General features: G+C 46.1%; 2 protein-coding genes across 4 annotated transcripts; one reads left to right on the top strand and one right to left on the bottom strand.

The window, feature by feature from the left end:
• Nucleotides 1-4,657: 4,657 nt before the first annotated feature.
• On the top strand, nucleotides 4,658-7,363 carry LOC100194170 (uncharacterized). Of its 2 annotated transcripts, XM_035966682.1 has the most exons (11): nucleotides 4,658-5,070; nucleotides 5,291-5,399; nucleotides 5,494-5,533; nucleotides 5,828-5,904; nucleotides 6,023-6,111; nucleotides 6,212-6,281; nucleotides 6,397-6,435; nucleotides 6,537-6,687; nucleotides 6,773-6,862; nucleotides 6,943-7,062; nucleotides 7,200-7,363. In XM_035966682.1, the coding sequence occupies exons 1-10, from the start codon at nucleotides 4,758-4,760 to the stop codon at nucleotides 7,057-7,059; spliced, it is 1,095 nt and encodes a 364-aa protein (XP_035822575.1). In that variant the 5' UTR covers nucleotides 4,658-4,757; the 3' UTR covers nucleotides 7,060-7,062; nucleotides 7,200-7,363. The 2 variants fall into 2 exon arrangements, with proteins under 2 accessions (XP_035822575.1, NP_001353977.1); NM_001367048.1 differs by having other exon boundaries at nucleotides 4,666-5,070; nucleotides 6,943-7,244.
• Nucleotides 7,364-7,417: 54 nt separating this feature from the next.
• Nucleotides 7,418-10,436, bottom strand: LOC100502487 (U-box domain-containing protein 44). Of its 2 annotated transcripts, XM_035967086.1 has the most exons (4): nucleotides 10,303-10,436; nucleotides 10,097-10,225; nucleotides 9,662-10,016; nucleotides 7,418-9,573 (listed from the first exon to the last, which is right to left on the bottom strand). In XM_035967086.1, exons 3-4 carry the CDS (start codon nucleotides 9,878-9,880, stop codon nucleotides 7,624-7,626), a joined length of 2,169 nt encoding a protein of 722 aa, XP_035822979.1. In that variant the 5' UTR covers nucleotides 9,881-10,016; nucleotides 10,097-10,225; nucleotides 10,303-10,436; the 3' UTR covers nucleotides 7,418-7,623. The 2 variants fall into 2 exon arrangements, with proteins under 2 accessions (XP_035822979.1, NP_001183894.1); NM_001196965.1 differs by having other exon boundaries at nucleotides 7,473-9,573; nucleotides 9,662-10,225; nucleotides 10,303-10,340.
• Nucleotides 10,437-12,627: the final 2,191 nt, after the last annotated feature.

Raw genomic sequence — 12,627 nt, 5'->3', positions numbered from 1 at the left:
TGACTAATGGCAATGATATGGAAACTATATATAAAGATAGTTTATGACGGTAGGTTTGTCCAAAGTCTACCTCATCAACTGTTTGTCAGCTATTCAGGAGCCATTGATGGGCCAGGAGGTTGCTACAAGCTATGTAAATTAAACAACCTGCGCTCTATGATCGAAGTACATATTCATGCCATTGTCGATAAAGAAGTTGACAACATTCTTAGGAAATGTGGACCGTCAAATAAGATGCTATACATAAGGTCGATGCAAGGTCTCTGGCAGATATTATCGAAACGTCGCTACAAATGTTTTTAAGATGCTTGAAGGCATTCTTTGGCATCGTGACTGGAACAGAAGGTTCCTTTGCCTGAATTTGAGTAACTGCAGGTTCCAAGATTACGTTCAAATGCTTGCTATGGTTTGGCAAGAGCTCTAGCAGAATCTTATGAGCTCATTTACAGCGCAGCGATGGATCGAAATAACAATTATCCTGACCCAAGGTCGTTGGTTAAGCACTCTCCTGAGCAGATAAGAACTATACTGGAAATCTGAGGTCTTTGCGCTATGCATTTTGATACTATGTTAAGTAGAGGTGTTTCATGCACGAAACATTGTGATGTAAATTTCCGACTACAAGATGTGGGCTCAATTGATTACAGAAATATTGAATAAGTGGTGACTCTTTTTCTGAACTGATGTATCCGTAGCTAATGTCTCACTATCTGCTCTATCCCTTTTTACTTCATATACCAAGTTAATGTTTACTTCGCTGCTGTAATTTCGAGGTACAGCTTGTACGATTAATTGATACCAGTGGTATACAAAGCAACTATGAAAAGCATGTTAGAATAGCTTGGCTATAAAATGTGAAATATGAATAGAGAATAATGATATTTTTTTTCTTTTGGTTTCCTACTTTTCACAAATTATGAAAGATAGCGAACTATACCTAGTAATGTAAATATTTAACGGATTAAATGTACAAACGATCGTACCTTTGAATGTTTTAACAAATTCTGGGTCAAAGTGACCACATTGCAATGTTGGAGTCTGTTGAGCAGATATGGCAGTACCTAATACAATTTATCCCCTTTATTATCACTAGATAGTCATGGAAACCCTATTTAAAAATTATCTGTTGATGATGCTACCTGCGGATAATAACCTTCGTTCATTCAATAAATGCCTACGTATACGGCGAGCTTCGCCAGGAGATATAGCTGATGGGGCACAACATGCATTACTATGATCTGTTATATTTAATGTGCCATGAGCATATCATAATCTGTACAGTGGAAGGGGAAACAATTTGTGGAAGAGTAATAAGACACTTACTCCTTTTTTTCTGCTATTTGGATTAATATGCTCCATTTTGGATACCACGTTGTAAATATGGTTGTAAAATTTTTATCGTAGCAGCATACGCTGCCTATGATATGATTCTGCAGTTTACTAAGACTATGTAAATTAACTATATGATTTATACATATAATCATATGTCTATATACGAATGCGGTAGATGAATCATAAGATAGTCTTGTACACAAGATTGATGTGCATTGGGCATATTAAAAAAAACTAGAATGATATCTCTTATTTTTAAAAGTGTTGTGTGCTTAGGATTAAAAAATGTGGTCTGAGCCAAAACGAACACTACGTTTTTCTTTCTTTTTTTTGGTAAAAGAAGAGTACATATCTATATAATTATGGGAACATGTGGAATTGAAACGGTTTGAAATAAAGCAGTGTTTATTTATGATTAGGCGAAGATACTTACTTCGCTTCTTGTATGTTATTCATGTATGTTATTCATACTAGACAATCGATATAGACAATCTATATGTGTGTATATATCCAGATATCTTTGTATATATGAAAACATAGTGACACTAATCTCTTATGTTATTTTTAGGGAAAAAATCTGAGACATACATTCCGTATGTGTGTACATATAATTGTATATTTATGCTTCTATTTATGTATATCCATGGTTATCTAATTTAGTTGTGTACTTTACAGTTAGTGTATTAACTAATATGGCCACTGCCTAACAAATGTTCTTTGAAAAAAATTCCTTTAATTTAATGAACCGAGTACATCAAACAATCAGGCCACTGCTTAACATATGAAATAAGATAGAAAATCCATTTGCAATATTGTAGACAATTGAATTAGTAGGGAAGACATTTCTACTATATGAATGCAGAAGAACCATCATTCTCATATGTAACAAATTGATTTGTACGCAAATTTGTAGGGAAGGCAAAATGCAATTACCTCCTTAGATAGATGGTGGGTGGATGATAATTCTTGCGCGTACCGGTATCACCAAGAAAGGACAAGATTCCTGATAAAAACAATTGGCAAGTACAATGTTAACCCCATCTGGAAAACATAATGATAACACTCATATTCTTTTAATGTAAACATAATGCTTATACTCCAATTATATTGACGAATTCTACAAAATATAAAGCAAGCTATTTTGAAGCAGGGGCTGTAGGAAGACCTGCTTCCGCATCTGAAAATTGCACTACATAAGAAAGGGATTAAACTCTAAACTGTAAATCCCCATATAAAAAAATTAAACCATAAGAAAGGGGTTTCTGGAATGATGAAACCCAAAAGATGATCAATGCCATTTGTACATATAGGGAAAAAAATCAAAGAAACAATTTAGAGCGCTGGTATAAACCTAGAACCCAATGTTGATTCCCTTGTACTGACATAAACAAACAACTAATTTAGGTGGTTGCGAAGCAGAGGAAACACACAAGCACAAGGAGATAAAGCTTTTTTTGTGAGTACAGGCGAAATTAGCTCATGGTAGTACCACATTTAGTATCAAAGACAATATAAGTGCAGCATTTAGGAGCAACCCTTTGTTTGTCGACGCATAAAAGACGTTTATGAACCAAATCGATAAAAGCATTGGTGCATAGGGGAAGGCAGCATGAACACTACATGTGCAGTTAACCAATAATTTGTTTTTATCCTATTTTAGGTTCAGCTAAAAGCTTTTATATGTTACAACAGATAATGAACACTACATGGATGTAGTGCAAGACATCCTCATCCGTCACTTGCACGGTTGGGTGGGACTTGAGGCTGACAGTCGCTTTGCTGACCTAAAATCACTGAGCTGAAACCTCCAAAGGGTAATAAGAAAGGATGCTTTGTCTGTGACTCATGGGCAATACAACAAACATCAGGGCATGACAAGGCGCCACCAGCCTAAATCATGTCCCCCATGTTCAGCAACCAATATTAGAATATTGGTTCATCTGTCAAATGAAGGCATTCAAACATGTTCGTGGCTCTCTGTTTGAACTGATATAAAAAAAACAAGAATAAACACAGGATTCCCCCATGTTTGAACTGATCAAGAATCTAAACCCAACAGCATGCTATAGGCATACTCATGTGTGCCTTTCAGGAGGGGAGCCTACTTTTTACCCCTTGTTGGAAAAGACTGACAACCACAATTGAACATATAATTAGCAGACAGGGTTAATGATTAGCAGACAGAGTTAGAGACCTACAAATTGATTTAGAATAAATAAGACCCCTTGCTGGAAAAGACTGACAGCCACAATTGAACATATAATTAGCAGACAGGGTTAATGATTACCAGACAGAGTTAGAGACCTACAAATTGATTTAGAATAAATAAGAGTTAATAAGTTCCAGCTGGAGTTTCCTATGAACCCAACGCTTGTATAGAAGCTGACATTGAAGTCATTTTTTTATAGCTCAGCACCGTAGAAGGCAGGAGTATCATCTGGCAGCTCAGCGAGGAGGGAACCCATATTACAGAACGACGGGTTCAGTTTCATCGCCGGTATCATCTGGCAGCTCAGCGAGCGCAAGGAGGATCAGCGGCCATCGGTGATATGCGCCCGCACTGGAACTCCGTCCAGCAAAGGTGAGCGGCGACCGGAGCAGAAGAATCGGAGTTCACAACTGGGAACGTCGTGCAGAACGGCGCACCATCCTAGCTATGGTTTTAGGGGCGAGGTTAGGATAGATTTCGAGAGGATTTCTATGAATACGATTCGCTGTCACACATCCGCCAGTACAAACATGAAGCTGAGCAAAGATCTAGCAGGCAGAGGATACGAACCCTAGAACCAAGAACGCAGCCAAAAGCTGAAAGGCGTAATGATGCCGAACCGTATAAAATCCAGCGCGGTTGCAATGGCAGAGGGAGCGAGGTCGGAACAAACCTGTAGCGCTCGGCGTGAAGAGGAAGCGGCGACGGAGTAGGCGACGACGCCGAGGAGAAGCTCCGCGCGGGGTCAAAGCGAGCTAACGCGAGGGAGAGTGCCGCCGAAGCATCCAGAGGCATAGAGAGATGGGATTTTTTACAAGAAAATCCAAGAGACTGTATGACGCTTGATTACGAATCTAACGGCCTGAAAAATTTACGCCGACGTGGACACCTCGTTTCTTACCGGGTTTGTAATATAGGAAATTGGATTGGTGTCAGCGAGGGATGGAATGTGATCAATTCTAGGCTGACTATATCCTTATTTTTAGGGATGACCTTCTTATTCATTATTTTTAATAAATATTTCTTAACCCTGATTCTAGATCTCCAAACCAAACGCGAGTCAAGTGACAATGATCCCAATTCCCATCCCTCTTCGTCAAGATCCAACGGCCACAATCCTCATCCTCGTCTCACCAGTCAGCACAGGCACGGTGTGCTTTGACCGCTACCCTCGATCCCCCGATAGCAGCAGCAGCAGCAGATCCTCGGCGGCGACATGGACACCCCCACGGCGAAGGCGGCATGGAACGCCAACTACGGCGTCGTCGGCAGTGGGGACCGTCGTCTTGCCTTCTCCCGCCAACTCTCCTCCAACGCCACCACGCCGCGCCTCGCTCGGTCCGACTCCTCCATCTCCATGCCCGCCCCCCTTCCCCTTCCCCCAGTCTACGAGGGGCCCAAGCCCAGCAGGAAGCTACTCCGCCTCGCCACGGCCAGCCGCCCCATGCGCCGCCTCGCCCTCCTCCTCGCCCTCAACGTTGCCTACTCTGCCACCGAGTTCGCCATCGGCCTCTTCACCGGACGCGTAGGTATTGCATCAACAAGGGCTCCATGACTCAGATTACGACATAGTTAATTGATCCTAGGGCTTCGTCAATCGATTCATTCCAAGCACTTCTGCATGCTGATACTGCATCCTATAAACTATTATTGCATCCTACATCTACTACTCGGTCTATCTGTTTCATTTATGCTGCTGGATGGAAGAGGAATTCAGAGCAGTGCTTACAGGTGCCCTTTGTTTTGCAGGCTTAGTTTCAGATGCTTTCCATCTCACCTTTGGATGCGGCTTGTTAACTTTCTCATTGTTTGCTATGGCTGCATCCCGAACCAAGCCTGATAACCTCTACACCTATGGGCCAGTCTCCTCATTCCCTCCCGCCTTTCAGGCTCTATTTCTGTTCGTCTGTGCACTAATTCACACTCACTTATTGTTGTCTGCTTTCTTTCAGGTACAAGCGATTGGAGGTTCTGGCTGCCTTTACAAATGCTGTAAGCTTCCAAAACCTTCCATCTTATGGATACGTGTGCATACATTTGTACAGAGTTCTCCCAGATTAATAATGTACAAGCCCATCTTTCAAGTTTATGTTAAACATTTGTTTGATGATAGAGCTGAAATTCATCCATGGTTTACATCTTTGCTTGGTTATCACGTGTAATGTCCCTACTCCCTACAACTTGCCGGAAAAAAACACCCTGTTTGTATTACACTTTTAACCCTTTCTGTCCTTTTGCTTTGTGCTAACATTTTGACCACCACCCTATGGTTCTTTATGTAGACAGCTGTTTCTATTGTTCCTGTCTTTCTCCTTGGCTGTTGAAGCATTACATGCATTTATGCAAGATGAATCGGAGCACAAGTAAGTGCCATTTATGTCAAATGTCTTCAGATGGGATGGTAGCTGTTTCTGCTGTTACTAGTCTTTCTCCACTGCCTTTTCATGCTGACACCTTATCTTCTAAAAAACTGTCTTCCAGGCATTATCTGATTGTTTCTGCTGTCACCAATCTTTTGGTTAATTTACTTGGTGTTTGGTTCTTCCGGAACTACGCTCGTGTTAACATAGGTACGGGAAGCAACTTATATCCTGTTGCTTCTGGTGCAAATGGAGATTTGTACTTGTTTCCCTGCAAGGGTTGTAAATTAAACAGAATTATGATTGGCAGTTTACAGGAATGCAGAGGATATGAATTACCACTCGGTCTGTTTGCATGTGTTGGCAGATTCAATACGGAGGTACATGCATTCCCAGGCATTGTTGGACTCTTCCCTTGTGCACATTATACTTTTGTACCTTGCTGGTTGCCACACGTTGATATTGATTGACTGACGCTTGTTATTTCTTTCACAGTGCAGGCTTGATACTAGCTTCTTGGTTTCTTTCATTGGGGTAAAATCTATTTTTTTTACTATTTTCACGTTTCCTGTGCTTCCCATTTATCATGGTGACTTGTGGCCATCTGTTTATTCCTTTTGTGCTACTACCCGTAGGATTGAGAATGCTGAGGTTCTGTGCCTGGGAATCGTCTCAGTGGCAGTGTTTATGCTTGTTTTGCCGTTATTTAAAGCTACTGGTAATATCCTACTGCAAATCGCACCTAGCAATGTGCCACCTTCAGCCTTTACAAAGTGCTCGAGACAGGTAAACAAGGCCTCAGGTAGTCGTTCATTTGGTTCAAAAAGAAAATGCACTTAAGACGCATGAGCAAGTGATAGATATTCTCCAGATTGCTGCTTGTGAAGATGTCTCCGAAGTATGGCAAGGTCGATTCTGGGAGCTTGTTCCTGGTCAGGCAGTTGGATCTCTCTCCATTAGGGTAAAACCCTTGACACAGAGCTGCAAAGTCCATCATTTGCACTGAAGCATTCCTGACGTTGCTTGTTTTGCGCTGTATAGGTGAAGAGCGGCGCTGACGACCGGGCAGTCCTTGAATACACGCATGGTTTATATCAGGATTTGGGCATACAGGATCTGACGGTCCAAACTGATGAGTTTGTAGGGCCTGTTAGTTAGACGGTAGGGGTTCTATCCCAGCTTCACGAAAGTGTTGTTTTCAGTTTTTTTTTCCTACCAAGTAGTTTCTTTCGCAACCGTGTCTATCTAAACACTGTTTTTTTATTAAGTTCATCTCACAACAAAAAGTTTTTTCACAGCTATTTTCTCCGAGAAGACAAACGGTTATAAAAATAGGTTCATCGAAAAAGCTATTTTTGGAGTCAAAGCTAACAAAGATCGGTTCACTACCAAAGAGGACTTATTAGTTATTGTTTCTGAGCTCCACATACATGAACATTTTTAGTCACGAACTTATTAGTTATTGTTTCTGAGCTCCACATACATGACACTGACACGCTGCTCACTGCATACGACATGTTAGAATAGATCAGTGTTGTGCTGACATTGTGTGATGAATCAAAATACCAATTGGATGATGCTAGTTTATAAAACACAAGACACATACACATACATGGTGGGTATGTACACGAAGAGAAAGAAGGTAACAGGCAAATCTATGTTCCATGAACAAACAAATGGAAGGAAGGGGAAGGAACTGCTGCAAGAAAACAAACGCAAGGATCATGCCCTGCCTTTGGCCTGGTGGAAGGCGCTGGAGAAGTTGGGGATCCTGTCCAGGTGGCGGAGCGCGCGCTCCGCCGTCTGCCGCGTGCGGACGTCGCCGTTGCGGTAGGCCTCCACCAGAACGGACGCCACGGTCTGGTCGGCCGCCACCTCCAGCGCGATGTCCTCGACGCGCAGGATGCGCTCCACGGCCCACACCGCCCGCCGCTGCAGCGCCTCCGTCCGGTTCTCCACCAGTACCTCCACCACGGGGCGCAGCCCCTCCGCCTCCCCGATCACCAGCACCCCCTCCGTCGCGTTGGCCACGCCGTCCCCCAGCAGCGTCGACAGCGCCGCTAGCGCCGCCTCCACCACGCGGGGATCCGCATGCTCTAGGCACGCCACCAGCCGCTCCACCGCCTTGCACCCGCCCTCCGCAAGGCAGAACGTCTCCCGCAGCGAGCAGAAGCCGCCGTGCACGCGGCACGTCCCCATTGCCCCGGGGGGCGGGGGCGACCGTCCCTGCCCGAAGCACCCGCACACGAGGCTGCTCCCACGACGAGGCGCCGGCACGTCCGTCAACCTCGAGGACTGCAGCGACAGGTTCTCCAGCGCCATGGCCGAGTAGAGCAGCACAGCCTCCTGCCCGCTGCTCATCATCTGCTGCAGGAGCTCCACGAAGAGCGGCGCCAGCCCCACCTCCCGCGCCAGCTCCACGTACGTCTCCTCCTGCTGCAGCAGCGCCAGCGCGCACGTCACCCTGTACAGCACCTTCACCGCCCCCTCCGTGAAGGGCGCCACGTGCCGGTTGCCACGGATCGTGCCCCGCCGGAGCTCCACCAGCTTCGTGGCCAGCGCCCGGAACGCGCCCAGCTCCTGCAGCTGCCGCGTCAGGTTCCAGTCCCTCTCGGGGAGGTCGCCCAGCAGAGCGACGGCCGCCGCCTGCTCCTCCGTGACGCCGCTCCGGTCCTCGGTGACTGTGGCCACCCCGAGCAGGCTGCTCAGGTTGCCGGTGCTGCCCCCGAGGCCGAGGGCGTCCGCGAGCTCCGCGCCCATGTACGGCGACACGTTGCGCAGCAGCTTGAGGGACTCCACGCGGATCTCCCGGTGCGCGGCCTCCACGAACTGGATGAGGCTGATGGTGGCCCCGGAGCTCCGGATGGCGGAGACCACGTCGGGCACCGTGGCCGGGGAGGCGGTGAGGCCCACAAGGACGTTGAGGAGCTTGCACTCGATGGCGGGCCCGGTGTTGCTGATGAGGTGGAGCAGGCTGTGCACCATCTCCTCCGACAGCAGCGTCTCCCCGCTGTGGTCCAGCGGGATGGACCGGAAGCTGGCGCCCGACGCCACCAGGTTGGCCAGGATGGCGGCCGACACCTCCTTGAGCCTCATGGGCAGGTGGCCGGCGCCCAGGGAGAAGAGGTCCTTGACCAGCGGCGGCAGGATGCCCGCCTGGAGCAGGATCCTGGCGCTGGACTCGTTCGACGATATCTCCCTCAGGGCCTTGAGCGTGGCCTCCCGCGCCGGAAGGCTGCCCTCGGTCTTCATGATGGTGACCAGCAGGGCCCCGACCTGCTCCGCCACAAGGACCTTCACGTCGTTGGCCAGCGCAAGCTCACCGAGGAATTCAGCCATGGCGAGCTGGACTTGGGGTGGACCTTGGATGAGTTTGGTAAGCAGAGGCTGAAGCCTGCCGTTCTCTGCCATCTGCTTGACGTTTGTTTCGTACTTCTCCAGGTTCTTGAGCGTGTTCTCTGCTTTCTCCACAGCCACACCGTGCTCTGATTTGCTACTGGCCATCCCAACCAGCAGGAGAATGGCCCCGTAGATTGCGCCGATCCTTTCGCATGTAGGGTCGAACTTGGAGAGCTCGTACAATAGCGACACTGCAAGCTCCCTCTCTTGGAAATTCTCATTGGACAGGAACTTGATGATGGTGCGTATGGTGTCACCTTTAGCAAGCTCTTCCTAGCAAGGAAGGAGTATATATATTATATATTCAGGAGTAGTGGATTCAGGAAGCAAGGAAGAGGTGAGGTGAGGTGACGGATCGGACCTTGTTTTCATCGTCTTCCTCGACGATGACACCAAGGACTTGGAGGGCCTTGAGCCGAACCCTTCTACTGCTGCTCTTAAGCAGGTCAGCTATGGTGGGTATGACGCCTTGCCTGCGCACGAGGGTCTTCTTCATGCGGGAGACGTAGAGGAGGGCGCGCAGGGTGTCGTCGTCGTCGTCTTGAGCCTGAGCCTCCTGTGTGGCGGTGAGGGAAGCCATGGCCTTGTCGAGCTCCTTGTCCTCGTTCCTCGCCCTCCACTCTTGGATGACGTTGCGCAGGGCGATGCTGGGGGTGATGTCGGTGCTGCGCAGCTCCGCCTGCGTGAGCGGGCACGTCGGCTTCCTTCCGCTGTCCCTGCACTCCCTGAACCACTTGAGGATGGCCTCCCGCTCGAAGGTCTGCCCGGTCTCGATGGTGACAGGGTCGTGCATCACCTGCTTGGTGAGAGGGCACATGAAGGCCTCGAACGCCGGCTCCTGGTTGGATTGCTCGTCCAGCTCGCTGTCGCCGCCGCAGAAACCTTCCATCTTGTTCCACTCCGATCCAATTCCGATGGTGAGGGCCTAGCACAGCAGCAATTATTGCTTTATTACTTACTAGTTACAAAAGGGACATGTCAAACGAACCACCAATCACCCACCTTGGGGGCCGATAGAAGACGAGGCGACTACTCGAGAGGCGGTCCCGGCGTTGAATGGAACTCAACTACGCAAGGGGAAGAAGAGGAGACACCGACTCGACCCGGACCAGGCTGTTTTGATCGGGTCGCTTCGCTTGCCTTGGTTTGGCGGGGTCGTCAAGTCAACCTAACCCACACCCACCCCACCCACCCCAATCAAGGGCCAGCCCCCTCCCCCGCTAGAAATATAAACAAATCAAAACCACGATCAATTGCAGTAGGGAGCATAAACCCACAAGATCATCTACAGCTACGATGATGTTTGCATCCATTCAAATTATAAGTCATTTTAGACAAGGTTTAAGTCAAATTTGTAAAACTTAGAACGGACGAGAAATATGTCATACCCATGGTATTCGCCTCCGTATTTCATTTTTTTTGTACAAAAATATATTTAGGTCAACTACTTTACCCGTACTTTAGAACAACACATTTTTAACCTTCTATTCAATAAGGTCAATGACCCCTTTGTGGGGGCCAAGATGAATTGGTGTCTACCAAAAAGATTCTAAGCTAAGAAGCCCGATAAAACGTTCGAAGGTAGTACCCATATATATATATATATATATATATATATATATATATATATATATATATATATATATATATATATATATATATATATATATATATATATATATATATATATATATATATATATATATATATATATAATATCTCAACCATGGTGTGTCAATATGCTAGGCTTGGCCATCTATACTTGGGAGGGTATCATGCACCGCCAACACAGGGCACCCTGGGCGTTAGGCCATGACGTAGGAGGTTGCAATGTGTAACGGTTCACCTATATGATCACTAAAAACATTGTTCTGCATCATTTTGTACTGTATATTTATAGAGTGTAGTTTAAATATGGGGTATGCGTATAGGTAAGCTGCTAGAGATAGTCTCACGGTGGTCTGCATCCACCCTAAAGTAAAAGCTTTTTGTTGTTTGAGGAGGCGATACGAGGACCAACCAATAAAATCTCGGCTCTTAGGGTTATTCTCTCCCCCGTACTTGACTCAATCCTCTAATGGGTCGTCTTTTAGCTTTTTAGCCCTTTTTAGGAAAGTGTTTCACAAGTATGCACTTTTCAGTTTGAATTCAGAAAATGGATCCTTACCTTGGCGCCATCACTATTAACGTTGAGGTTACACCTCTTGGTGCCAATACAAATGATGTTAAGGTATCGCTCCAGAGCTCCGATCTGGCGCCTACGTGGCAGACTGGCAGGGGTCGGCATCGTCACTATTGACGATGATCCCTAACACTCACAAACGGTGGCTCGTGTGTGCGTATATATATAGTTTATGTTTTAAGAGCCCTTGGCTCCTAATAACTAAATGAAGCCCCAGCCAACCTAGTAAGTCTTGTTCGACCAAACCCAACCGAGCATCTAGTCATACTGACCGAAACCACCCCCGTGCACCACCATCGTAGAAAAACAACCGCCCCTGTGTCACACCCTGTTTTGGAAGGTAAACCAAATGCGAACCATGTACGTGCCAAGATCAGGAACTCACGTACACAGTGATTACATAGTTGGACATCACACACATTGCTCAAAATAAATAGCGGAAAAGGTACTTTATTACATCAAGATGTCCAAGACATCCATATAGTCATTAACTTAACATTGTCATAAACGTAATCAAAGTGCGGAATACGAAACGTAGAGATACGTCCTTCACAAGCAGCTGACTGGGGGTTTTGAGAGCACCTAGAGGGGGAGGGTGAATAGGTGATCCTGTAAAAATAGCTTAAAAACAAACTTGGACTAATATTGGATTAATGGAAACCAAGTTCAAGAGAGAAGTGCTAGCGGAGTAAACTTCTTCACTTAATTGCTCATCACAAAGTAAGCATTAAACTTAGAGCAATTATGTAAGTGAAGTGAATAGAGGTAGAGAGAATCGCAAAAGAATGAAGACAAGTGACACAACGATTTTATCTCGTGGTTCGGTGTCACACCCGGTTTTGGAAGGTAAACCGATTGCGAACCATGTATGTGCCAGGATCATAACTCACGTACACAGCGATTACATAATTGGACATCATCACACAATGCTCAAAATAAATAGCGGAAATGTACTTTAATTATATCAAGATGTCCAAGACATCCACAGAGTTTAATACATAGCCATAGTCTTCAACATTAATATCAAAGTGCGGAAAACAAAACGTAGAAGATAAGCCTACACATGCAGCTGACTAGGGGTTTGCCACTAAGAAAAACTAGAACTCGTCGTAGTCCTGGAACTCCTCAAAGTCCTCCATGTTGCC

This window comes from Zea mays, chromosome 4, assembly GCF_902167145.1.
Source record: "Zea mays cultivar B73 chromosome 4, Zm-B73-REFERENCE-NAM-5.0, whole genome shotgun sequence".
Lineage (NCBI taxonomy): Eukaryota > Viridiplantae > Streptophyta > Magnoliopsida > Poales > Poaceae > Zea > Zea mays.
The sequence above is the reverse complement of the archived record's forward strand: the minus strand, read 5'-3'. Positions and strand labels throughout refer to the sequence as shown.

Excerpts from the sequence above, each read along its gene's own strand:
- LOC100502487 (NM_001196965.1), bottom strand. The coding sequence starts at position 10,189 with ATGGAAGGTTTCTGCGGCGGCGACAGCGAGCTGGACGAGCAATCCAAC. Across the intron at positions 9,574-9,661 it reads AGGAAGACGATGAAAACAAG|GAAGAGCTTGCTAAAGGTGA; the intron begins GTCCGATCCGTC and ends CTTCCTTGCTAG.
- LOC100194170 (XM_035966682.1), top strand. The coding sequence starts at position 4,758 with ATGGACACCCCCACGGCGAAGGCGGCATGGAACGCCAACTACGGCGTC. Across the intron at positions 5,905-6,022 it reads CAAGATGAATCGGAGCACAA|GCATTATCTGATTGTTTCTG; the intron begins GTAAGTGCCATT and ends ACTGTCTTCCAG. Across the intron at positions 6,282-6,396 it reads TTGGCAGATTCAATACGGAG|TGCAGGCTTGATACTAGCTT; the intron begins GTACATGCATTC and ends TTTCTTTCACAG.